Source organism: Rhineura floridana, chromosome 3, assembly GCF_030035675.1.
Source record: "Rhineura floridana isolate rRhiFlo1 chromosome 3, rRhiFlo1.hap2, whole genome shotgun sequence".
In the NCBI taxonomy this organism is placed as follows: Eukaryota; Metazoa; Chordata; class Lepidosauria; order Squamata; family Rhineuridae; genus Rhineura; species Rhineura floridana.
This window is the reverse complement of record NC_084482.1, coordinates 190,656,455-190,684,350: the sequence shown is the minus strand read 5'-3', so window position 1 is coordinate 190,684,350 and position 27,896 is coordinate 190,656,455. Positions and strand designations below refer to the sequence as shown.

The 27,896-nt window shown below is 44.2% G+C and overlaps 1 protein-coding gene across 5 annotated transcripts; it reads right to left on the bottom strand.

The window, feature by feature from the left end:
• Positions 1-4,800: 4,800 nt before the first annotated feature.
• Positions 4,801-26,249, bottom strand: LOC133380839 (zinc finger protein 569-like). 5 transcript variants are annotated; one of them, XM_061618954.1, is made up of 5 exons: positions 25,947-26,249; positions 24,712-24,799; positions 15,771-15,897; positions 12,300-12,506; positions 4,801-10,341 (listed from the first exon to the last, which is right to left on the bottom strand). In XM_061618954.1, exons 2-5 carry the CDS (start codon positions 24,733-24,735, stop codon positions 6,746-6,748), a joined length of 3,954 nt encoding a protein of 1,317 aa, XP_061474938.1. In that variant the 5' UTR covers positions 24,736-24,799; positions 25,947-26,249; the 3' UTR covers positions 4,801-6,745. The 5 variants fall into 5 exon arrangements, with proteins under 5 accessions (XP_061474938.1, XP_061474939.1, XP_061474940.1 ...); XM_061618955.1 differs by having other exon boundaries at positions 25,970-26,249; XM_061618956.1 differs by lacking the exon at positions 25,947-26,249 and adding an exon at positions 25,758-25,793.
• Positions 26,250-27,896: the final 1,647 nt, after the last annotated feature.

Genomic DNA, 27,896 nt, shown 5'->3' with positions numbered 1-27,896 from the left:
CAAAATACAACTTAAATAACATCCCAGAAGAGTATAAAGATCAAATAAGGAACAGGTTTGAGGCTTTAAACTTATTTGACAGAGAACCCGAAGACCTATGGACTGAAGTCAGGGACATTATCAGGGAAGAATGCAAAAAGACAATACCTTTTGTTAAAAAGAGAGAAAGACCTCAATGGATGACTGAAGAAACTCTTAAAATGGTTAAAGAGAGAAGGAAAGCAAAAGCAAAAGGAGATAGAAACACAATCAGAACCCTAAATGCAACTATACACCGACTAGTACGTAGGGACAAAGAAAACTATTACAATAGTTATTGTAAATAGAAAAGGACAAAATGGGAAGAACAAGAGCCCTATTCCAAAAGATTAGAGAAATGAAAGGGAAATTTAAACCACGAGTAGGGATGTTGAATATAATCAACAGGGGAACACACTGACTGACCGAGATGAAATAAAAGGAAGATGGAAGCAATACACTGAAGAACTCTATAAAAGAGATGACAGGATGACAGATTCATTCATGGAGGAACCGTATGATGAAGAACCAGGAATTTTAGAATGTGAGGTGAAAGCTGCTCTTAAAATTCTTGGAAGAAACAAATCACCAGGAATAGACAGCATACCAATAGAGTCGCTACAAGCTACTGAGACTGAATCTGTCCAAGTTTTGACAAAAATTTGTCAAGAAATATGGAAAACTAAACAATGGCCCACAGACTGGAAGCGTTCAATATATATACGACTTCCAAAGAAAGGGGATCCCAGAGAATGCAGTATTATCAAACTATTGCCTTAATATCCCATGCAAGTAAAGTAATGCTCAAGATTCTACAACAAAGGCTCTTACCATATATGGAGCGAGAAATGCCAGACGTCCAAGCTGGATTTAGAAAGAAAGAGGCACCAGAGATCATACCGCAAACATACGTTGGATTATGGAACAGAGCAAGGAATCTCAGAAGAAAATCACCCTGTGCTTTATAGACTACAGCAAAGCCTTTGACTGTGTAGATCATGAAAAACTATGGAATGCTTTAAAAGAAATGGGGGTGCCACAGCATCTGATTGTCCTGATGCGCAACCTATGCTCTGGACAAGAGGCTACTGTAAGGACAGAATATGGAGAAACCGATTGGTTCCCCATTGGAAAGGGTGTGAGACAGGGTTGTATTTTATCACCCTATTTGTTTAATCTGTACGCAGAACATATCATACGGAAAGCGGGATTGGACCAAGATGAAGGAGGTGTGAAAATTGGAGGGAGAAACATTAAGATATGCAGATGATACCATACTCTTAGCAGAAACCAGTAATGATTTGAAACGAATGCTGATGAAAGTTAAAGAGGAAAGCACAAAAGCAGGACTACAGCTGAACGTCAAGAAGACTAAAGTAATGACAACAGAAGATTTATGTAACTTTACAGCTGACAATGAGGACATTGAACTTGTCAAGGATTATCAATACCTCGGCACAGTCATTAACCAAAATGGAGACAATAGTCAAGAAATCAGAAGAAGGCTAGGACTGGGGAAGGCAGCTGTTAGAGAACTAGAAAAGGTCCTCAAATGCAAAGATGTATCACTGAACACCAAAGTCAGGATCATTCAGACCATGGTATTCCCGATCTCTATGTATGGATGTGAAAGTTGGACAGTGAAAAAGGCAGATAAGAGAAAAGTCAACTCATTTGAAATGTGTTCCTGGAGGAGAGTTTTGCACATACCATGGACTGCGAAAAAGACAAATAATTGGGTGTTAGAACAAATTAACCCAGAACTGTCACTAGAAGCTAAAATGATGAAACTGAGGTTATCATACTTTGGACACATAATGAGAAGACATGATTCACTAGAAAAGACAATAATGCTGGGAAAAACAGAAGGGAGTAGAAAAAGAGGAAGGCCAAACAAGAGATGGATTGATTCCATAAAGTAAGCCACAGACCTGAACTTACAAGATCTGAGCAGGGTGGTTCATGACAGACGCTCTTGGAGGTCGCTGATTCATAGGGTCGCCATAAGTTGTAATCGACTTGAAGGCACATAACATCAACAACAGTGGAAGTCAGATGCATCAGAAGAGTATAAAATATGCAAGAAGAGCCCGGCTGGATTGGACCAAAGGCTCTGGTCCAGTATGCTGCTCCCACAGTGGCTAACCAGAGGGCTAAGGGAAGCTCCTAACAAGGACAAAAGCACAATAGACCTCTCCCACTTGTGATTCTCAGTAACTGGTATTTATTTTTTTATTTATTACATTTATATCCGGGGCCCTTGGGCAGAAGCCTGCCCTGAGCCCCAGGGCTCCCCTTCCGCAATTCGTGGCAGGATCGCTGCAGCAGACCCCACAACGACAGCTCCAGAGCCTCCACCATTCTGTTGCTTCAATCTTGGCAGCAGAGGCTTCAGCCCCCTAGGGAAACCTCAGCCGCCATCTTGGTTAAGGGTAGCGCTGTGTGCACAACCGCACAACAGCCAAGAAAGGTAGGTTGAAGCAAGGGAATGGTGGGCTCTGGAGCTCTCACCATGCAGTCCGTGGCAGCGATCCTGCCGTGAATTGCGGAAGGACCCCTCAGGGGCCCCTTTGGAACCAGCCCTGTTTATACCCCAGCTTTCTTTTCATCATAGAAACCCAAGGCAGCTTACATATGGTTCCCAGGTGGTCTCCCATCCAGGCACTAATGACAAGACCTAACTCTGCTTAGCTTCAACAGGGTGCTGGCCTCATGTGCCTTCAGACCATAGCCTGGGACCTAGAAAGGCATTTTCCCTCTGAGGTAATATACAACCATGATTGCTAGTTATTGATCACGTTGCCTATAAATGTAGTGCCCAGCCTAATTCCTGGAACTCCCTGCCTTTTGACATCAGGCAGGCACCCTGGCTCTGTATTTTTTTCAGCTCCTGCTTAAATTTTTTTGGTTTAGGCAAGCCTATCCAGACACACTGAGAGCCAGTGTGGCGTAGTGGTTAGAGTGTTGGACTACGACTTGGGAGGGGAGACCAGGGTTCGAATCCCCACACAGCCATGAAGCTCACTGGGTGACCTTGGGCCAGTCACTGCCTCTCAGCCTCAGAGGAAGGCAATGGTAAACCCCCTCTGAATACCGCTTACCATGAAAACCTTATTCATAGGGTCGCCATAAGTCGGGATTGACTTGAAGGCAGGCCATTTTCCATCCAGACACACAGATGTTGATGTGTTTTAATCTTTCTAGGCTGTTGCTGTTTTGTTTTAAATTTTTTTTAATGTTTTATCTTGCTTTTATTTGTTTTATTGGTAATTTTAATATTTTTTTGTAAACCACTTAGAGGCTTTCTACAATCAAGCAATGTAGAAATTTTGTTAAATAAAAACAAATGCTTTATGCCATGCAACTGATGAGGTTCATTTTGAACTCTTGATACCTTATTATACTGACTTTACTTCCAGCATTTTTATTCCACTCTTTAGCTGAAAAAAAGTCTTTCAGAGTGGCTTACAAAGATCAGCAGTTATACTGGAGAGTGTTTTTTATCATGCAATTCTATGCCTGTCTACTCAGAAGTATGTTTCACTGAGTTCAGTGAGCCTTATACCCTGTTAAGTATGTATAGGATTAGTATATTAAAAAAGGACAAACACAACTTTAAAGATTAACACATTTATCATGTTGCATGTTTTTGTGGACTACAGTCCACTTTATCAGATACATCAAGTATTGTCCTGTGTTGCAGGTGATTAGAAAAGACTTTGGAGAGCTACCACCAGTGAGAGTAGATCAGGGATGGGGAATATGTGGCCCTGTAGATGTTGCAGGACTACAACTCCCATCATCTCTGAAAATGAGAGTAGTTGGAATCCATCAGCCTCTGGAGGACTAGAGGTTCCTCATCCCTGGAGTACATAATACTAGCCTAAATGGACAAACAGGCTGACCTGGTTTAAAGCCACTTTCTATACTTGGGTTTTGTACAGAAACTTTTTTTAAAAAAATTAAAAACCATTTTCTATACAAATTAGTGTGTGGCAACAATAATGTTGTCTGAAGCTTCTAATCACATACAGGAAGTAATCCAAGCTTCACCACCTCCCGGTTTCCATATGGCTGGAACCTGAAGATGTCTGCCTCCCCTAATAAGAATTCCATGGTAAGGAGCTAAACCATAGCTCCCAGTTATCTCTATCATCCTATATCCTCATAGGAAACCCTTTCTGCAAATACGGACCCTAACTAAAATAGCACTTACCAGGCATAAGAGTAAGGCCAGTTAATGGGTTGTCCTCCAGATGTTGTTGCCCTAGAATCCCTCTTATCCCTGAAGGCCACACATCAGTTGCAGGCAGTCCCAAAGGCAAAAGTGGGCAGAGCAACACATGCAAATTCTTCCTTTGTACAGTGGGCTACTCTCTACCCACACTCTTCTCCATCTTCCATCCATGCAAGCAAGAGGCATTATTAGTGTTCAGCCACATTCCTGCCAGGCAAGTGCATCACAGCAGGGTCAGTGATGGGTGTGGCCTGCAGAGAATTCTGAGGGTCAGATAGGCCAGGGGGCAGAATGTAGCCCTCCAGACCCCGTCTGAGGATCCTTATCCCTGTATGCCTCTAACTACCAAAGGCAGAAGAGAGAGATGGATCTCATGATAAAAGCCAGTATGTGAACTTTTCTAGGCGATTGAGCTGCCTCTTAAGACGGCAGAATGTGAAGGAAAGCAAGGGGGACAGTAGCTCAGTAGTAGAGGACATGTTTTGTATGCAAAACCCCTCAGGTTCAGCTAAAGGCTAGGCAAGATTTCTGCCTGAAACACTGGCGAGCTGCTGCCCATCAGTCTTGAAAATAATGAGCTAGGTAGACCAATGGTCTGAGTTGGTACAAGTTTGGTTCCTATGAACCTAGGGTATGAACCTCTGTTAAATTTGTGTGTGACAGAAGAAAAAGACACTAGTTTGTACATAACTGATTTTTATTCAGGCAGAAATCATAGCCTCAGATGAAAAAAAAGTGGGGATTATACATACACTTCATTTTACCATTCCATCCCATGTAGGAGTGTCATTGATTTGTCTGGAAGATGGGTCACTTAATTGGGCTATACTTGGCAGGAGCACTCAGGGCTAAAACACCCCTCCTTCCTCCCAAGTGGGGGTTTCTCCTGCAAATTTTGTCCTTGCACTGCATAGTCTAAAGCTTACTAATACTGTCTGTCGGTTGCCCTTCGGAAAAGGATACCCATCCCACAAAGGCCGTTTAAATGGGATCCAAAACAAATGCAGATATGTTAACATGGGAGTAGATCATGTTTTCCCTTGTTGCTTAAAACAACAGCAAGAGCTGCCCTAGAGAAGGGGCTGCAGCCTCCTCCCCTGGCGATGCTCACAGTCTAAATTGTCCCCCTTCCGCTATTCGCCTCTCATAGAAAAAAAATGCAGGTGTGATACTTGCCTTTCTCCCTCTCCAAGAGGATAATAGCAGCTTCAGGGAAGGGGATTAGACCAGGGAAGACAAAGGCTGGGGTGGGAATAGGCATTCAACATCCCTTGTGGCTGCTTTAAAATAATTGGTAAACACTCAGGAGATTTCACTTTGCATATGTTCAAGGCCATTAATCGAGAGCCCAGCAGGACTGACTTTCTTGTTTGAAGGGCAGAAGGTGGATGGTCTCAGCAAGGTTTGCGTTAAGACAGATGCTGAGCAACATCACAGCCAGTGTGATGGGAGTTGGAGTCCAACAACACCTGAAAGCCCACAGGTCCCCTGTATTCCTACTGTGATGCACAGAGTATGAAGTAGAAGCACAAAAATGTACAGGAGAAATCCTCAGGTTTGTGGGGGGAAGGGGACTGTTTTGCAGATACTCCCTCTCACTTTGGAGATTAATATACGGTGCTTCTTCCATGGGTAGATACAAAGGTAGGTGGAGAAGGGGGGGATCTTAGCAGGAGCATCATTTTTTTTTAAAAAAACTAATAATTAGATCAAGGGAGTTTCAAGAACTGGAAGCCAGTCAAACAGCCAAGCAAGTATGTCACATACAGGAAAAGGAGGAGGTACGTTGGATCATAATAATAGAGTCAAAAGGCACTCTCATACTTTAAACACCTTTCAGTTTAGAACTGTGGTTATTATGCAGAAGGGGCCCCGCATTTCCTCAGTCCAGAATCCATTCTCATTGGCTGCATCATGAATGCTGGTATCCTAGAGATAAGGCCAAGGCAAAAAAAGCCAACCACTGGCAGAGCAAGGATCCATTTATCTCTTCCAGGAGACCTACAAAAGTAGTCTTTATATTCTTGCACATGTCAGAGGGGATGGGAGCACACATGGAAGGGGAAAGCAAGAAACTGTCATTCTTTCTGTGACCCATCCAGCCAAGATTCAGAATGGTGATATCCTTTCTGATTATCCTGCCAAGATGCCTGGTCCACATTTGCTTGCCGCTCTTGTTCTTTCACCATAAGAGGTTGGGAAGGGGGGGATATTTACGCTGGTCCAACCCAGACTCCTGGCGCTGTGGGAAGAGATGCAAGAGGGGATGAAAGTTGCATCCTTCCGATGCAGGCTATGGCTGTAGCAAGAATTTGCTTGGGAGCAAGATAGAGAGGATGAGCAATTGTGCAGGGTCAAGGAGGGCTCTGCCTGGGCCACTCATGATGATTCACTTGCACAAGTTAAGAGTGCAAAAGTGTGCTATTTCCAGTCTCAGCTTAGGGTGGTGGGCTGTGCTATAACAGTACTCTGTCGTACCAAGCATGTGCACTAGGAGCGGTCACACATGCTTACCTTGCCAGGAGAAGGGAGGGGCTGTTCCACTTTTGAACAGCCTAATTCAACAGTTTCTGAATCATGCTTGTACCTCCTATGCAGCTTGAGCAAGTTCTTGTGCATGAACATTCGCCCACAGTCAGAGCATGTGTACGACTCCTTTTTGCTATGGATCCTCCAATGGATGAGAAGGCTGTGGCTGAACCAGAAGCTTTTCCCACACTGCAGGCAAGGGTGGGGTCTCTCTCGGTTATGGGTTCTCTTATGCCTGCTGAGATTAGAACTCACATTGCAGCGAAACTCGCACTCAGAGCATTTGAACGGCTTCTCTCCCGTGTGGATTCGCGTATGAACATTAAGGGTATGCACAGTATGGAAGCTTTTCTCACACTGTGTGCATGAAAACGGCCTGTCCCCGGTGTGGGTTTTCTCATGTATCAAAAGAGCTGCTTGACTCTTGAAGGATTTCTGACACTCACTGCACCCATGCTCAGTCTGCATTTTTTCTGATTTACACTTGCTAGAAACACTCTTGCCCTGAGGAGCTCTGCTTTGGGGTTCTGTTGATATTGCTATCTGTGGTTCAACACAGCCTCTTCCCTCCTTGCGACTCTGTGGAGCAGGATTTCCTGCTGCTCCCAACGGTGTCACCTGTGCTTCTGGTTGCTGCTCAACAGATGCCATCTCCGCGTTTTGAAGAGCTGTGGTTTGGAGCTCATTTGCAGCTTGAACTTTTTGACAGCTCTGCTGAGGGTCCTTTTCAGGTATCAGCTGCGGCGCTTGTTCACTGATGAGAACTGCTTCACATTTTTCTGTCCTGCAACTCCGAGAATCTGAGCTCTCTTTGGACTGCCTTCCCAGCACTTCCTGCGGTTCCCTTTGCAATTCAACACAGGCCAACCTCCTTTGTGCAGCACTTTCAGTAGCCCGCAATTTGGATTCTCTGGGCAACACTTTCTGGGATGGCCGACAGAGGCTTAGTCCTCCTGGTTTACAGCCCTTTAGGGCACTTTTAAACAAGCTGGGAGAAGCAGCTGCATGTGGGTTCCTTTGAGAACCAACGCACACTTTTACCTTCCTAGAGTCCTGGGGTTTTTTAGATGTCCTTCTTTGAATAATCTCTGGCCCCTCCTGCTGACAGAAGCAAGATCTGGATGGCTTACCGTCCAGCTGTGTCTCTCGCTTAGATTTTCTTCTTGACATGGTCTGTGATCTCAATTGCCATCTGACACAGGCCTTTTTCTCCTTGAGACTCTGGAGACTGATCTTTTTGGAACACTGTCTTGGACGACTTTGCTGACTGATGCAATGTTTGTCTTGTTTGTAACGCAGAATAACATTGTCTTCTCCTGCTAACTTCTTGTTAGCTCTTGGTTTCACTGCCTGGCTGATAGAGACTTCTCCTTCTCTGTGGTCCTGCAGGGTGTTTCCTTGAGACTGTCTGGATAATTGTGCTTGCACCTCCACATGCTTTCCTCCCTGCTCAGATCCTCCCGGAACTCCCACCTCAGATCCTTCTGCTAATACCACCAGTGACTGTTTTTTTCCTTCCTCAATGTCCTGAAAAGCATTTATTTCTACCCTTTGTAATTTGGTCAGTTGCTCAACATTGACAGGCAGATGCCCCTGATCAAAGGAGATGCCATTTGCAGAATTGGAAAATACATGGTTCCCCTCAGCCACAATGGGCTGTTTATGGCATTTCTCTTTGAGGTGGGTTTTCTCATGTCTCTTCAGATGCCACATCTGAATGAAACCTTTTCCACACGTGATGCATTTGAAGGGTTTTTCCCCCAAGTGGACCCTCTGATGCCTGGTGAAGGAATACTTGTCATCAAAGTTTTTCCCACATTTAAAGCATAATAATGGCACCTTTCTTCTGTGGGGATTTCCACGCTTGAAGGAGGGGGGATTTTTTGTGATTTCTTTGTCAAAGTTAGAGGATTTAGAGAGCAGTTTTCTCGTGTGGCCTCTCTGGTGGGCAGCAAGGTAGTTCTTCTGAGAGAATTTTTTCTCACACTCCAAACATTGGTAAGGCTTCTTCTTTCTCCTGTGGATTCTCTCATGATCAGAGAGCATACTTTTTGTTGTACTGCACTCCCCACAATACTGGCATTTATAGACATTGTCCTCTGTGTAGATTTTTTGGTGCTTGGTAAGGCATGTGCTACGGGTGACACTGCGAGTGACAATGCACCCCCTTGGGCCTCTAGAAGGCTTCAGTTCTGCATGGATTCTTTCAGGTACAGAGCAGCGACTCTTCAGCCTCGGCCTTCTGACATGCTCAATATCCTTAGTGGGTTTTTTTTTTGTGTGGGTTGCCTTGTGTTGGATAAGGTGGTGCTTTTGAAAGAAACCTTTTGCACAGTCAGGGCATTTATAGGGTCTCTGTCTTCTGTGGAGTTCCTCATGATTGGCAAGCAAACTGCTTCTACTCAAGCATTTCCCACAATACTGACATTTATAGAGCTTTTCCCTGCTGAGACTTCTTGGGCATTGGGCAAAGCTAAAACCATTTGTGACTTTTTTCATGCCAGTTGAGACTTTAAAGGGATTTTCTGCTGTGTGGATGATTCTGGAGCCAGACAGGACACTCTTTGCACTCAGCCTCATGGGATGCTTGTGGGCTGCCTTCCTTGTGTGGGTTGCCTCATGCCTCAGCAACTTGTAGCTATGATGGAAGCTTTTCTTACATTGGGAACATTTATAGGGCCTCTCTTCCCTGTGGATTCTTTCGTGATCGATGAGCAAACTTTTGGTCCGCATACATCTTCCACAGAATTGGCATTTGTAGAGATCTGGATAGATCCCTGGGCGTCCATTGGTGCCAACAGCCAATAAGATTGTCTTCTTAGTGACAGAGGCTAAAGAGGGTTTCTTTTTAGGAAAACTAGGTGAAATTCCCACTACTGCTTCTCTCTTATCCTTGAGAGGTTTATCAATCTTCTGTCTCAGATGGATTTTCTGATGTCTGGTGAGATGTTCCTTTCGAATAAAGGCTCTCTCACATTCAGGGCATTTATGAGGCCGCTCACCTGTATGGCTCTTCTGATGTAATAGGAGGTGGTCCTTCCGCTTAAAGCACTTCTTGCACTGTAGGCACTTATAAAGTTTCTCTTGCTGGTGGACCTTTTGATGCTTTATGGAACTAGGATATTTATAACCCCTTTCTTCTGCATGACTTCTCCGATGACTAGCAAGGAGTTTTCTGGATGTGACTCTTTCCCCACAGAAGGAGCATTCATAGGATCCCTCATGAGAATGCATTTTCTGGTGATTGGAGAGGGATGATTTTGCCTTGAAAACCCGACCACAGTCAGGGCAGGGGTTCTGATGTTCTCCTCCAGAAGCCTTCACTTTGGTTGTGCATTGTGTAATGTCACCAACTTCTGTCAAGTTACTCTTTATCCTTCCCAGCTGGCTTCGCGGATGTTTCTTCAGCTGAGGCCCATTCCTAAAGGCCTCCCGTTGCTTCAGACTCTGGAATCCATTCCTCTTAGAATTGTCCAATACATTTCTACGAAGTACTGTCAGCCTGTGACCTCCACGCTGAGGTTTCTCTTCTTCACCTTCGCTCTCCTCCTCCTCATCTACAGGCAACAAAAGGGGACAAAATATATAACTGCGGGCTCATTATCAGAGCAATAAAAGAAAGGGTGGAGAAATTCAGTAGGAGAAGAGGGGAGAAGGGCCAGAAAGAGGGTGCACAATTCACACAAAGGGCCAAGCCAAAAGGTTCGTCTGGTCCAGCATCCCAGTTCCTACAGCAATCAGTCAGTTGCCTCCCTCACAAGCAGGGCAGCAGACCATTCCCATTGTTGCACTTGAGCAACTGGAATTCAGGTGTATGCTGCTGCCTCTGCATGAGAGATTGCATTTGCAAACCTGCATAATGGGTGTTGACAGACCAAATAACCCTCCCACAAATTTGTCTAGCCCTATTTTAAAGCCATCTAACTAATGGCTATCACATATTGCAAGAGTAAATTTCATAAATTGGAACAGTTTCAGTTGATGCAGCCTGATGACATAGACAAGGTGTTTGCGATGATGAGGCCAGCAACGTGTCCTCTCGACCCTTGCCCTTCTTGGCTTATTAAAGCTTGCTGAGGGGGTCTGACCGAGTGGATCAAGGGTGTGGTCAATGCATCGTTGTGGGAGGGAGTGGTTCCAGCCGCTTTGAAAGAGGCAGTGATCCGACCACTCCTGAAAAAGCCCACCCTGGACCCATTGGTTTGTGACAACTACTGACCGGTCGCAAATACTCCCTTTTTAGGGAAGGTGATTGAGAGGGTTGTGGTGCAGCAGTTGCAAGTACTCTTGGATGAAACAGATTATCTTGACCCATTCCAGTCTGGGTTCAGGCCTGATTCTGGGACTGAATTGGCCTTGGTCGCCCTGATGGATGACCTTTATCGGGAGAAGGACGGGGGGGAGTGCGACCCTGTTATTCTTAATTGATCTCTCAACAGCTTTTGATACCATTGACCATAGTAACCTTCGGGGCCAACTTGGTGAGATGGGTATTGGAGGCACTGTTTTACAGTGGTTCCGATCCTATCTCCAGGGTCACTCTCAGAGAATAGCATTGGGTGACTGTCTTTCAGCCCCCTGGCAGTTGTGCTGTGGGGTGCCGCAGGGTACCATCTTGTCCCATGCTGTTTAACATCTATATGAAGCCCTTGGGAGCGGTCATCAGGAGATTTGGGGCAAGGTGTCAGCAGTATGCTAACGATACCCAGCTCTATTTATCTGAATTGGGAGAGACCATGCAAGCCCTTGGCCGCTGCCTAGACTCGGTGGTGGGCTGGATGAGACCCAATAAACTGAGCCTGAATCTTAGCAAGACGGAGGCACTGTGGGTTGGTGGTTTCCGAATTTGGATAATTGGTCAGTTGCCTGCTTTGGATGGGGTCGTACTCCCTCTGAAATAACAGGTCCGTAGTCTGGGGGTGCTCCTGGATCCATCTTTGTCACTAGAGGTCCAGGTGACCTCCGTGGCTAGGAGTGCCTTTTACCAGCTTCGGCTGGTAAGACAGCGGCGGCCATTTCTGGACTGGGATAATCTAACCACTGTTGTCCACGCACTGGTAACCTCCAGGCTGGATTACGGTAATGCGCTCTATGTGGGGCTGCCCTTGAGGTTGGTCCCAAAGTTGCAGCTGGTGCAAAATGTAGTGACGAGACTGTTCACTGGGGCAGGGTATCGCCAACATGTCACCCCACTGCTGAAAGACTTGCACTGGCTGCCCATTTGCTACCGGGTCAAGTTCAAGGTTCTAGTTTTGGTGTACAAAGCCCTATACAGCTTGAGACCAGGATACCTGAAAGACCGTCTTACCCCTTATATACCCAGTCAATCACTGCGCTCTGCAAGTGAGGGGCTCCTGCAGATACCATCTTATCAGGAGTTCCGTTCTGCACAACATAGGAAATGGACCTTTAGTGTGGCGGCACCTACCCTGTGGAATTCCCTCCCTTTAAATATTAGGCAGGCACCATCTCTGTTATCTTTTAAACACAGGACTTTCGTGCAAACAATCCTGACCTGAGTTTGTGGAGTCCGAACTGGGGTAAGTCACAGGACTTCTGTACCGATCCCACCATGTCCCTCCCTTTGGCCATCGCTTCAGGGTCGGCTTAACTGGGCCTTCATCCGCACTCTCATCGGAGCTCTGAAGATCCGGGACCCAGGCCTCTTCCCCTCGCTCCAAGCGGGTGAGCAGCTCAGGAGTGTGAATTGGGAACCCTCCTGCTGTGGATACAAAGAGAAAGTGAGGAGATTTAACAGAATACATGAGAGACGGAGAGAGAGGTGGTGAAGCCCACCAGCTAAGAGACTGAGCTATGAATCAGGAAGCCCCAGTTTGAACCTTGCCTCTTCCACGAACTTGCTAGATCCTTGGTCTTCAGCTGGTGGGTTGGGACCCACTCCTGGTGGGTACTCCTAGTAGTGCAACCGCAGCACTTCTACCATACAAATACATGTTTTTAAAAAATGGGTCCTCAAATGTATGTGTGGGTTAAAGGTATGTCTCTGGTCTGAATAGGCAGAAGACTACTATGCTAGACAGCTTTAGGCAAGCCCCCCCCATGTTGTCTCCTCCCCCTCGGCTGCAGCATAGGGAAGAATAATGCAACCATTCTGTAAGAAAAGTCAGGAAGGATTACGACTAGATAATACATATGAAGTGCTTTGAACACATGAAAGCACTCTATAAAGTACTAATTATTACTGGTCATATATATTACTGGTCCCTCTAAAGCTGTGGAACTGTATTATATATTGCTTTACTACATTTGTTTGCTTTTTATTCTTTTGCATACTGCTTTGGAATTTTTTTAAAAAAAAATTAAAACCATTTATCAATTTTTAAATAAATATACAAGCCACTCACTTTATTCTGTATGGCGTCTTCACCTACAGAAATATGGGCATATCCATCCCGTTGTAATAACACATACTCCATAGAAAGTTCTCTAAAGCATCACAGTATCAGGTTTTTCCTGCCAAACGCTGCAGCTGCCACAGAATACTGAGAACACAAGCCTGCATTTCTAAAACAGGTTTCTAGTTCTCATGTTTACCACATGAATTGAACATTTCTAGACCTGTGAATGTCAGGGGGCATCAGTACACGAACAACTGAAAGAGTGCAAGGAAGGACACAAATACAAGGAAATTCTGGCCATGATGTGGAAGTCTGTTCTGGCTATGTTTGAAAGGAGAGATGCTGTTCTCCTGGGATTATGAATGGCACTGCAAGTGCTAGACAGAAGTCCAGGGAAAGGGGAGGAGGAGCTTTACTAGGATATGCAAGGGCACTGGATGGGATGGAGAAGCCTGGGGCTGCATACACACCATACATTTAAAGTGCATTATTCTCCCCAAAGAATCTTGGGAGCTATAGTTTGCCCCTCGTTGTTGTTGTTATGTGCCTTCAAGTCGATTACAACTTATGGCGACCCTATGAATCAGCAACCTCCAATAGCATCTGTCATGAACCACCCTGTTCAGATCTTGTAAGTCCAGGCCTGTGGCTTCCTTTATGGGATCAATCCATCTCGTTTGGCCTTCCTCTTTTTCTACTCCCTTCTGTTTTCCCCAGCATTATTATCTTTTCTAATGAATCCTGTCTTCTCATTATGTGTCCAAAGTATGATAACCTCAGTTTCATCATTTTAGCTTCTAGTGATAGTTCTGGTTTAATATGTTCTAACACCCAAGTATTTGTCTTTTTCGCAGTCCATGGTATGCGCAAAGCTCTCCTCCAACCCCACATTTCAAATGAGTTGATTTTTCTCTTATCCACTTTTTTCACTGTCCAACTTTCACATCCATACATAGAGATCAGGAATACCATGGTCTGAATGATCCTGACTTTAGTGTTCAGTGATACAGCTTTGCATTTGAGGGCCTTTTCTAGTTCTCTAACAGCTGCCCTCCCCAGTCCTAGCCTTCTTCTGATATCTTGACTATTGTCTCCATTTTGGTTAATGACTATGCCAAGGTATTGATAATCCTTGACAAGTTCAATGTCCTCATTGTCAACTGTAAAGTTACATAAATCTTCTGTTGTCATTACTTTAGTCTTCTTGACGTTCAGCTGTAGTCCTGCTTTTGTGCTTTCCTCTTTAACTTTCATCAGCATTCGTTTCAAATCATTACTGGTTTCTGCTAGTAGTATGGTATCGTCTGCATATCTTAAATTATTGATATTTCTCCCTCCAATTTTCACACCTCCTTCATCTTGGTCCAATCCTGCTTTCCGTATATGTTCTGAGTACAGATTTAAAAAATAGGGTGATAAAATACACCCCTGTCTCACACCCTTTCCAATTGGGAACCAATCGGTTTCTCCTTATTCTTTCCTTATAGTAGCCTCTTGTCTAGAGTATAGGTTGTGCATCAGGACAGTCAGATGCTGTTGTACCCCCATTTCTTTTAAAACATTCCATAGTTTTTCATGATCTACACAGTCAAAGGCTTTGCTGTAATCTATAAAGCACAGGGTGATTTTCTTCTAAAATTCCTTGGTCCGTTCTATTATCCAACGTATGTTTGCAATATGATCTCTGGTGCCTCTTCCCTTTCTGAATCCAAGTTGGGTGTCTGGCATAGAGCCTTTGTTGTAGAATCTTGAGCATTACTCGCATGAGATATTAAGGCAATAGTTCAATAATTACTACATTCCCTGTGATCCCCTTTCTTTGGAATTAGAATGTATATTGAACACTTCCAGTTTGCCCCTTACAAAGCCATAATTCCCTGCACCCTTAACAAGCTACAGTTTCCAGGATTATTTGGGGAAAATAATATGCTTTAAATGTAGTGTGTAAGCAGTTTAGGAAGGGATCTGATCTCATATTTGCCAGGACTGGAAGCTGGCGATTGCAGTCACAGTACTTCTTGGAAAGAGAGCATTCCTACATGCCACTCTTTATCACACGTGACTTTCTGATGGTTAGGAAGGAACATATACTCTGCCTCACAGATAATTTTGCTTTTATTCTTATTGTACCCTGCCCTGGGACCTTTTGTGAAGGGTGGGTAACACATATCTATCACAAAAAGGATACAGAAGTCAGGCTGTCGGTCTGGCAGCAGCTGTCCAGGATTTCAGGACTTACTGTGCTCTACCTGGGAGATGTTGGGGCAGTGTCGGGTCCAGGTTTTGGAGGGCCCTTAGGCAAAACAATCTCCATGCCCCCCCCACTGCAACTGCGCCAGGGAACTCTTTTCAATGGGCCTCCTGCTAGGGTGCGGGCCCTCAGCAGACGCCAAACCTTCCTAACAAATGACCCAGCCCTGTGTCAGACTGATCCTAATCTTTTGCATATAAATAACTCGCTCTGCCACTGAGCTACTGACATTTCCCCTAACAATGAGTAAAGGGATGCTCGACAGCCCTGTTCTGCTCCTTAACAATGGGTGGGAGGAGGAGGAGCCTCTGCCTGCCACTGTTTCATCAAGACTGGATCGATTTCAGTGACCAGATATTTGTAAAGGAGCCCTTACCAAGCGAGGCTGCAGTCCTGTAGTTCTCTTGCATGGCGTTCCTGTAGAAGGCCTTCTGCCGATGGCCCATAAGTGAACACTGCCCTTCATTTGAGTACACCGTCACCTCTACAAAGGCTTCTGGCACCTAGTACAACAGGAACAAAAACAGGAAGCTGCAGTGCTAGCCAATGAGAGACAGTGTAGCGTAGCGGTTTGAGCTAGGACGATGGAAGCATCGGTTCAAACCCTCACCCAGACATGAAGCTCGCTGGGTAACCTTAAACCAACAAGTCTATTTCCATCTAACAAGAGTTGTTGTAAGGATAAATGAGCAGGAGAAAAAAATTGTACATTCCTATAAGAAAAGATAGGATAAAAAAAAAGTAAAAATTTTGTACCACCATTCCATAAAAAAATAATCTCCCAGCGTAATGACTTTAACATTAAAGAGTGTAATGAAATAACAACAATGTACTAGCAGGGAACAGTTCTTCTTAAACTCCACCAAGTGCATTCTCATTGGCTCAGGTCAGGGTGATATAGTTGTTGTTCAGCTCAGTTCTGGTATCAAAAACAAGTTTCTGAACTGAACATGTGATCAGAGACACACAGTTTCTTGCCCGCTATTTTGCACCTGAGTCTAATTGGTAGAACATGGGGCTCTTAAAAAAAAAGATCCCACAAGCCTGAAGCCTGCCAGTCCCTGTAATACAATCTTAAGCATGTTTGCAATTATATTGCTTGATTTTGGCTTCCTGAGAGTCAGATTTTGAAAAACTGATTTACCATGGACCAAATGCCATCCCAAGGAATGTCTCCTCCCAATCCATCAAAATCTACAGGAAAGGCCCAAATTTGAATGGTGTTTCACACAGAGACCAAATACTTGTGTAGTGCTTCTACTATGTAACCAGCCCTGGAATCACCTGAAGATGAAAGTAGAATAGAATGGCATGAATGAAATCAATTCTCTCTGAGAAGCAGTACTTTTATGTTGTTGCCCCAATGCTTGGAAATTTCCCATAGAGGTTATTCTGCCCCCCTCCATACCACTTCTTCGAAGGCAGGCTAAAGACCTCTCTTTGTCAAGGATGCTTTGAGTTGGACCAATTCGTCCATTTTGCTCATGTTGTATTCTGTTCTGAAGTTTTTTTAAAAAAAATAATTTACTGGTCTTGTGTATTTTTGTTCACTGCTCTGGAATGTATTTATTTTGAAATGAAAAGCTATATAAGGAAATATATATATCAAATTCTTAAGGAGGAGGAGAAATGGATAGATGGACAACAGTCAACAGAAAACTGGGGCCAGGGGTGGGAATGACAGGAAATGTGCAGGAGACTAAATCCCAAGTGGAAATCAAGGGGGGTGGATTAAGAAGTGACAGGCAACAACTTCCCTGTCTGGCTGTTTGCTCCAGGCCCTTCCACAGCTGCTGGCACTGGGCCAGAATTAATAGAGGCTGACACATTTACTTTAACAGGCTTGCCCTCATTGCATTGAGCTGGACTTCTGTTCCTTTAAGGTGGGTCACAACAAGTTTGTTCAGGCCTACCAAGCTAATGACAGAAGACCAACCCTGTACAGTGGCCTATCAGGGGCTCTAAAGTCCTTCAGGTGTTGACATCTGCATGGGGCTGTGAAGACAGGAGAGGGAGAGGTGGTCAAGCACCAAGCATATATAGCTGATGAGCAATGTTTGGCTGGGGTGTCTGTGTGTCAGAAGCTGTGCAGGCCAAAGTTCCACAGGTAAATCCCAAATGTGAAAAAGACTGCATCTGCTGAAGGTAGATTTGATCCAGAGCTCCTAAAACAGCGGTGGGGAACCTCCAATCTATGGGCCTCAAGAGGCCTGCCAGGCCTTCCCATTTGGCTAGCGAGACCATTTTGGTCACACTACACCCACCTGTTCTACACCTGATGTCATATGCAATGTTAGATGTGGGACAAGCAAAGACGCAACCTCATGCTAAAATAATACAGGGAAGAACAGGCTGAACCTTGCCTTTTGTCATATATGGGTTTTTTTGTTACTGTTCTTATATGACTTTGAGGTGCTGAATCTGAATCACTCTAAACCCTGGGAAAATTTCATAATTTCAATTCTAAATTTCCCAATATGGCAGATGGAACCTTTTTCCTTTTATACTTCATTTTATTCAACTGCATGATACTCATCTAAATTGGATTATAAGTATCTCAAAAAAAATTAAGAATTTTGAGGCCATTGATTAGTGGCAGAGGACACCAGGTTGGCAAAGGCTAGACTAGCCTACTTCAGGTGTTCTGTAACTATGTAGAGCAGGGGGAGCTTTTGGCCCTCCAGGTGTTACTGAAATACAATTCCCATCATCCTTGGTCATTATCCATGCTTGCTGGGGCTGATGGGCTGATGGGAGTTGTAGTTCAGCAACCTCTGCCCCCTCCCTATCATTCTATTGTCCACTACATGTTGGAGTGCAACTCTCCAAAGAGAAGTGCCTTATTTATTTCTTTGATTTCTTACCCACCCTTTACCATAAGGTCCCAGGGCAGCTAACAACAATAAAATATGCAATTATAAAACAAATAACTGAGTTATAAACTGAAAACACTGTACTCTGTATTCATGGATGCTCCCAGCATGTTTCATAACAGAGAAAATCAGAGCTCTACAATGTGCAGGGGGCTCCAAAAGTACAGAAGGCTCCCCACTTCACAAGGTTGCCTTCCAATTCCTGGAGGATAAGGGCAATGAGGGGCAGAGCTGGAGGGCTCATCGCCACTCTCCGCCCCTTGTGGGCTCACTTCATAGTTACAGAACACCTGAGGAAGGTGCAAATAGACCCAACACTATTTTGGTTGCATTTATACTTCTGAGGTCATGAATTTGAGACCATAATCTTATACATGCTTACTTGGGAGAAAGCTCCACTGAACAAAGTGCGTCTTACTTCTGAGAATACACGCATAGGCCTGCTCTTTATAATTCAAAAAAGTGCTGAACAATCTGATTTTATAGGGTAACAATTATAAATGGTTCACTTTCTGCTGGTATGTCTTCCTGTACCCACCATCTGCAGTATTAAGGGAGGACCTCAATAGGAGAACATTTGTTTTTCCATTTTTTTGTGTTTCAAACAGAAATAAGTATCAATTGCAATTAAGCAGCCTTCTCCAATGTGGTGGCCTCCAGATGGTGTTGGTCTACAACTTCCATCAGCTCCAGCATGCACAGCCACTGATCAGGGATTATGAGAGCTGCATTCCAGTTACATCCGGATGGGGGACGCTGCTACTAACAGAAATTACTGGCAAGACGTCATGCTTAGAGGCCGTGTTAATCTGGATACTTGGTACTAGGACCAACAGCAGAGGGCTTTTGTCGTCATGTCCTCCTTAAGGATTTCCCCAGAGGCATCTGTCTGGCCACTATGGCAAACAGGATGTAGGACCAGATGGGCCTTTGGTCTGATCCAGCAGGGATGCTCTTACATTCTTAAGAGCAACTGAAGCATTCTTGCCACAACTGAGACTAATCGCTTAGAGGAATCCTATGCGTGTCTACTCAGAAATAAGTCCCAGGGACCTCAGTAAGAATAATAAGAAATAAGGCCCATGGACCTGCAGCCAAACTACTCATTAGAATAGGGTTAAACTATATGTTACATTGTAAACCATTTAGAGGTGTTACATTCAAGCTGTATATACGTTTTGTTAAATAAAAATAAATCTGAATGGTTTGCCCTTGAGTGAGGAAGCTGTAATATACCAAATCAGTGTTTTCAAGACCAGCTGGCGGAGGGTCTCCAGGGTTTCAGGCAGGAGTCTTTCCCAAACCCATCTGGAGAAACCAGGGACTGAACCAGAGACCTTCTGCATACAAAGCAGGTGCTCTGGCATTTGCCCCAATCCAGGTTAGGCACGACAAAAGGTGAAACTCTTCCTACACCCCATGCCAAGGCCCTGATTTGGATTCCCACCCTGGCTATTTGTGAAAGAAAAACCCTGCATTCAAGAGCAACGTATGCAGTTTGACTCTAAGTTTTAAATTTGGACTTTTTATTTATTGCTTTATAAATATTATATTTTAAATTTAACTTGATTTCCATTTTCAACATGTGGCATAATAAATTTTAATGACTAGAAAATGTTTAAGGCTGCAGTCCTATCCCTACTTTCATGAGAGGAAGTGCCATTGGACTTAACGGAATTTACTTCTAAGTAGATGTGTGCACAGGATTGCAGAGTTAAGTGGGAAAATGAGCAAAATGAAGTTTATGTTTAAGCTCCATTATCTGCCTTTTTGGCTGGCAACATGTAAAACAAAAACAAATCAAGCATCAGTTTTATATCCAGCAGTTAGTGATAAAATCAACAATGATCACAACTATAATAGCGTTGTGAAAGTTAAAGAGGAAAGCACAAAAGCAGGATCACAGCTGAATGTCAAGAAGACTAAAGTAATGACAAAAGATATGTAACAGCAAAGAAGTCACTTGCTTGTCCATTGCTTGGCCTAGATAGCCAGTGAAGTGGATGACTTTCTTTCCAGCTGTGATATTCAAAGGAAGATTCAGATAGGCTGCAGTCCATCCTATTATCCCAGATTCCTGGGAGTGTTGGTTTCTTCCTCTTGTTTTTGATCCTTATGATATTATGCATTTATGTAGCACTTTGAGAGGGTTCAAAGCACTTTACATATGCTGAGAGGGGATATAATAGCGCTCTTCACACGCCTGAGGGCTTTCACAGAGAAGAGGGCAAAGACTAGCTCTCTGCTGCCCCACAACACAGGACTAGATCGAAGGCACTTCAGTTACAGCAGAGCAGATTTTGGTTGAACATCAGGAGATGCTTTGGGGAGTCTTACAATAGTTATTAAGAGAGACAGTGTGGTGTAGTGGTTAAGGTGTTGGATTATGACCTGGAGACCAGGGATCGAATCCCCATACAGCCATGAAGCTCACTGGGAGACCTTGGGCCAGTCACTGCCTCTCAGCCTCAGAGGGAGGGAATGGTAACCCCCCTCTGAATACCGCTTACCAGGAAAACCCTCTTTGTGAGGTCGCCATAAGTCAGAATCGACTTGAAGGCAGTCCATTTCCATTTTCAAAGCTGACAACAAGGACATTGAACTCGTCAAGGATTATCAATACCTCGGCACAGTCATTAACCAAAATGGAGACAATAGTTAAGAAATCAGAAGAAGGCTACAACTGGAGAGAGCAGCTATGAGAGAACTAGATGAAATGACATGGACTGCCTTCAAGTCGATTCCGACTTATGGCAACCCTATGAAGAGGGTTTCCATGATAAGCGGTATTCAGAGGGGGTTTACCATTGCCTTCCTCTGAGGCTGAGAGGCAGTGACTGGCCCAAGGTCACCCAGGGAGCGTCATGGCTGTGTGGGGATTCGAACCCTGGTCTCCCAGGTCGTAGTCCAACACTCAAGTCACTACGCCATGCTGACTCTTGACAGAACTAGAAAAGGTCCTCAGATGCAAAGATGTATCACTGAACACTAAAGTCAAGATCATTCAGACCATTGAACACAACTGGCGCTTACTTTTGAGTAAACGTGCACAGAATTGTGTTGCAGGAAAGGTCTTTCTTCTTTGGAGAGGATAAAATTTACCCTGTGCTGTGCAGGCTAAAGAGCCCAAATTTGGGCTATAATCAGAAAAGATCTAGAGATGCTCTTTAATTGGGGGGGAGGGCTGTAAGTTGGGAGTATTTTAAATGGCCACCCTGAACAACAACTATCTCAGCATGCTCTGGGGCCAAGCACAATAAGGCTAACAGAAAATACCTAGGGAGTGCAATACCAGGAGGAATGCCCCCTTTTTCATGGACAAGTTCTCCATACTTTTAATTGCTGCATACTAGTTGCTGCATAATAGGCACAAATCTAAATGGACCCCTCATCCCCAACACACAGAGCTTCTATTGAATTGTGGAAGTGGATAAAGGTTTGAAATCTGTTCCATGAAGAAGGCTGCAGATCCTATGAGGCATCTGTTTGGCCACTATGAGAACAAGATGCTGGACTAGATGGGGCATGTTCGTATGAAGGTGAGAGAGAATTTCTCTCTGTAAATTTAAATCAGCATAAAGTCTTGTAGAGTGTGCAATGCTGAAAGAGTGTCGGCCAAATTGCAATATACTCATCAATTCTCTCTAGATGGTCTGGACAAGGTATTATATCTCAACACCAATCCTACATCTGGAAAATGGGAGCAATTATGACTTTTTGGATTTGTAATGTAATAAAACTCTTTATAAGCTGCCCTCCACTTTACTTCTACAGTGCCTAAGGCAGCTATAAAGCACTTTGGCAAAGGAAGTGCCATATAAATAAAAGTAAATAATTTCATTACTTTCCCGTTTTTCCTTTCGGTGATTGACAAAAGCAGCTCCCTCTCTGCTAAGTTTGCTTTGCCATGGCGAGAGTTGCAGAGGTCAGACTTGACTCTACCCCAGTGTTCCCTGGCAAAAAAGGAAAGTTCTGTTTTTAAACAGTAGGAGACCAAATGAACGTCTGCATAAAGGAAACCTAAATTATGCAGAGCAATGAAAATCTTAAGTAATTTGATTGATTTCAGTATTTCCTCTGTTTTCCCCCCTTCTCTGGCAGAATTTGGGGTTTTTTTTAATGAGAAATTGAATAGTATTAGTAGCATAAATCTTATAAGACTAATTATAGGCTTCCAGCTAGTAGCAGGGAGAAGAGACATAGCCTGGCCAACTCTTGTGCCTTTAACACATTTGATATGCAGAAATCAGCAAGTGGAAGTTTTTCCATGGCCTTTGGATTCAAGCTAATTGTTGCTGATGCTAAAGGGGCAGCCAGAGTTGGAAACCCAACTCCAACAAGGACAGAATTATCAGTCTTTATAAATGATCAGACTTTATAAGCACAGCTTGAACAAAATCTAGGTTTCCCAGTTTGGCTTTCAAGTACATAGTTGACCTGGTGATAAAAACAAGGTAATGGGATCAAGTTTAAAACTTTGACTTTCAAGTTAATGCTTAAGGCAACAATCAGATAATGAAGATAGCAGGAAGACAAGGACAAATGCAAAGTTCTCAGAAAATCAGGCCTACGTCAGAGTGTGGTATATGACCAAGGTTCAAATCCACTTTTGGCCAAGCAGCTCACTGGGCTACCTTCTCACCATCTAACCTACCTCACAGAGCCGTTGCAAAGATACAAGAGTGGCAGAGAACCACATGTGCTGCTGTAAGCTCCTTGGAGGAAGGGCAAGACTGTAAATATTATAATAAAGATGCCATAGAAGGACTTGCCCAAACACCTCCTACCTGCTTTCTGCACTCCTGATCTAATGTCCAAAGGAGGAACTCATATATTATATTTAATGCAGTAGTTAAGGGTTGGTTTGCACACACACATTAATTGCTTGCCTTGCTCCACACACACCAACATCCCTTCACAATCATCATCTTCATCGCAATGCTTTTCAAGCAGAGCCGGTTCTCAGCTGCCACTCAATGAGCATACAGGACTCAAAGTGCGGTTTGGACATTCTCCGAACATGCATGCACAGTAGGGAGTAGAGCTCTCCCCAGGGTAACACCTCCCCAGCAATGCCCCCTCTCCACAGGCCGCGCTCCTCAGTGTCCCTGCTTCACACACCCCTCGAGTGTTTTTGCCAGGCTGGACTGTGTCCATGAACTCCCAACAGTGCCTCTTGCTTGTCTTGGATAGATAGGGGCCATGTTTACCAGAGAAAAGCCTAGAACATGACAAGGGAATACACAGAGAGCAGGGGCGGGGAACCCTTTTCAGACCGAGGGGTGCGTGCCCTTCTAGGCAACTTTCCAAGGGCCACATGCCGGCGACAGGCCAGAAGCAAAAGCAGGCGGAACAACAAATGTAAATTCTACCTTCGTACACTAAACTGGTTTTACGAATGCTTGCAAAACCCTTTCTATTCTCCAACCAAGCAAGCAAAAGGAATCAATGGAGTTCAGCAACTCACTCCAGCCGCGCAAACACACTCAAGGTGGGGGAGGGCAAGCAGAGCCAGTGAGGGGTCTGGCCTCAGCAGGAGGGGCATGGCTGGGGAGGTATAGTGTCCAAGAGCCAGATGGAGAGGCTGGGGGGCTGCATTTGACCCCCTAACATTCCCCACACCTGACACAAGGACCTTTGACTGAATGTGCATCTGGGGCAGGGACAGCAGGCACAACCCCACTCATCCCGATACGTGCATTCAAAGTGACATGCTCTCAAGTTAAGAGAAAGCCAGTGCTGTGTCCACACACACATATTATAAATCCATCTTAAGAGCAGTAACTGGAAAATTCACACCCGAGCTGTGTGATGCATAGCAATTTGCTTCAGGAGACCCAGGGTTCATCTTCCTCTCAGCCCCATAAAGTTTACTGGGTGATCACGGCCAATCATTCTCTGTCAGCCTAACCTATTTTACAGGGTTGATGTGAGAATAAAGTGGTGGTGATGGTAGGGAGCCATACATGCCAATCTGAGCTCCTTAGAGTTAGACTGGATTTAAAATGCAACAATAAAAACCACTCACTAGGCGGCCAAAAGCCATTATTTTCTTAGCCTCAGTCCCTTATCTTCAACACATGGCAAGTACTCCTGGCCTTTTCTACAGAGATATTACATGAACGTTGCATAGCTCGAAGCAACCCAAGTACCTGAAATGCAGTACAGTACTATTTCTCCCCTTAATTACTATAATGTTCCTCCACAGAGAGATAGGAAAGCTATCTGCATTGTACGTCTTTCACATCAGAAAATATGCCCTCTTTACACTGGAAACTCTTACATTTGAAGCAGAAAAACAGGTGGCCCTTTGGGTCTGTCTGTTTCTCTTCATACCTGGATCCACTTAGTCTCGATACCCTCCATTTTCACTTCCACACCTGCCCTCATGGCAAGCCTTCACCTTTCCCCCACCCCACCAGCAGCTCCCTAAATCTCCCTTACTTGAGCCATCTCTACAACAGCCATCTCCCCTCCTCCTCCAGGAGTTTAGGATGATCCTGAGTCAAACAAGAGGTGTACGTCCTGTAGCCTGTTGAGGAGCAAGAAGGGCGGGTTTCAGAAAAGGCTTCTTTCCAAGCAGGAGAGTTCCGGTCAGATTTATAGCCCTCCCCTGTGCCCATAATTGCAGGGTGCTTTATGGAGTGCAAAACAGGGTTGTACTCAGAGTAGACCCATTGAAATTAATGTGGAAACAGAGGTTATCATTGGCTATAGACTACCCTTACATCCCCTAATTTTATTATTCCGTTATCTTAAAGATTTGGTACTTCATACACTAAAGGAATGGTTATTCACCTCCTAACAGTGGCTAGGATGGTCCTATCATTGAACTGGAATAAAAGCAAAAACTCCAGAAATGGATGAGTGGATAATAAAACTATGGAACATTATCTATATAGTAAAGCTCATAAATTTGATAAGATTTAGAGAAGGTAGGCAACAAGATAATTGGTTTATTGAAAGATGGAGTTCCGCAGTCATATATATCGCTGTAACAAAGTTCAAGATAATGTGCAACTACATACCATATTGCACATATTGCACTATGAATATAAAATAAGTAATTTATTTAATTGTTAAATAAATTAAAGTACAAGCTAGTTTATATTACAGTTTTTAATCTATTTTATTTGTCTTTTATATTTCAATTTTTAAAATACTTTTGTAAAGTTCCTATTTTTGTATATATTGTATTTCTATATCTTTAAGATTTGTAAAAACATTAATAGTTTTTTTAAAAAAATACTCAAAAAAATTAATGAACCCAAGTTAGCCATGTGCATTTACTTCCACGGGGCTACTCTGAGTCGCTTAGCTTTGGATATGACCCACTACTTCCCCACCCTGTACTCTCAAAACACCAAATGATGCCCTTGATGATGCTTTTTTGAATCTCAAATCCCAACCAAAAAGCAAAGTTAAAATATACACATACACACAAGCTACAGAACTCAAATACTTCCCAATTCCCACCCCTTCAAACTCACCCCCCCCCAACTTTCACTCCTAAGGACAGCCACCCAAACCGGACTACTTGATCTGGGCAGATTCAAAGAGTCCTCTCTCACGCACACGCACACACCGGATCCCTCCTCTCGTGGACCGTTTCATTCTCTCTGCCTCCCATGACGGCTTTTAGACTCTCCGCCATTTGGTCAGAAGGTCATCATAGTTACCGGCTCTTTCCTTGCTTGCGTACCCGAAAGCCTCCAAGTTCACCTTAAGAATCGACAGAAGACGGGCTGGTTCCACTTTCCAAGTCAGGTGCAAGTCTTTCCTTTCGTGTTCTGGTGAAGCCGCAGTTGCCCTAGCTGGCCCATGCTGGATTCCTAGGAGGGCAAAGCCTCCAAAGCACCAGCATCTGACCCAGCAGGCAGCCCAACACCCAATAACCCGAGGAAAGCGGGAGGGTGTGTGGGACAGAAAAACAGTTCCCCGCCCTCAGCCAGAGCCCTCTAATGGCCGGCTAAGGTTGCCACCTTTGTATCCTGACAACAGCTCCTGTGCTATCAACAGCTGTGTGCAGCAGGCAGAAACCCAACAGGTGCTGTTTCCCTCGAAATCATGTTGCCCATGCAGACGGCCCTTTTATTTTTTCGTTATCTTTATATCCCTTTTCAACCAAGAGTGGCTCCCAAAGTACCTGGCAACAATACTAATACAAAGATACAATATAAAGGGACATTTGGCATAAGGTGGGTATGTATCTGGCTGGTAGTCTCTTCCATTCCCTAGTAGCTGATGACAAAGTCCAGGCTGGTTTCACTAGAGCAGCGGTGTCCAAACTTTCCCCCCCCACAGGCCACTTGAAAATTGCTGAGGGTCTTAAGAGACTACTTAGTGATTTGTCTGCCTGCTTCATGATTTGTCTGCGGGTTGTAATTCCATATACTTCAAACTGTAATACAATCTAACGAACAGAAGTAGCAATAAAACAGTTTGAAATCAATATGAATATTCAATGGGATGGATATGCTGTCTGCACAGGCCACAGTTTGTGAACTCCTGCCCTAGAGGCACGAGCAGCTTATATCAAAAGACTGTGCCTCTAGGCAACTGCAGAGAGTGAATTTCTTTCATATGCATGCACTGCCCAACCAGTAATGTCGATTCAATCGATGCAAAAGGCTCTATAGAGAATCTGCTGGTGATGAGGACACCAGACAATGCAAATAATCCTACTGAAGCCTCCTGAGATTTTATTCAAATATATAGGCAGAGTTGCTAGAGCATGGGAAGGAGGAGTGGAGGTAAACTCCATGCACAGATTGGCTGTCCTTTCTAACTTTAAATAAAAGCTGCCTTTATGCTGGGATAGATTAACAGCAGAGATGCCACCTCTGTGTCCCTGTCCCACGGATCTGTGGCAGCCACCGGACATGGAAAAATTTAGTTTCTCCCTTCTCTGGAGATGAAGTTTCATCTGTTTTGTTTTGTTTTTAAGTGTGCTAGATTGCTGTTAAAAGTGCAGGAGCCATGGAAGAAGAAGAAAAACCAATTTGTTGGCACTCTAGGGGAACAAGTCACTCTGGATTTCTTCCCATGATAAAACTGAATAACTATTTTGCATTATTTGTTTATTTAATATCCCTCTTCCTCCAAGAACTCAGATGATAAATATGGTTCCCCCCCTCCAGTTCTAACCTCACAACAACTCTATGAGATACTTCCAGCTGAAAGGCAGTGACGGACCCTGCATTGCCCATTGGGTTTCATGGTGAAGTCAAGCTGGACTCCCCAGTTCTGGTCTAATACTCTAATCGTGGTGTCACACAGGCTCTCATTTGTCCAACATTTTAATGAGGGTGGCCAGACACAAAGGGGAGCAGACCTTGTGCACATTTAACAGTGGTGCAGAAGACACACCTGCTGCAATTCCCTTTTCTACACAATGAACAAAAGTTGCAGAGCCGCTATCCTCTTTTGTACCAGGCCACCCTTATGAGGTAAATGTGCTGGACCTGTGCCTGGAGGCAGTAATGGACCAGATGATGACCAATAAACTGAGACTGAATTACAATAAGATGGAGGTGTTGTGGATGGGGAGCCCTCTTGAACATAGGAAACTGCATTATGCAGTCAGACCATTGATCTATCAGTATTGTCAATAGTGGCTTTCCAGGGTT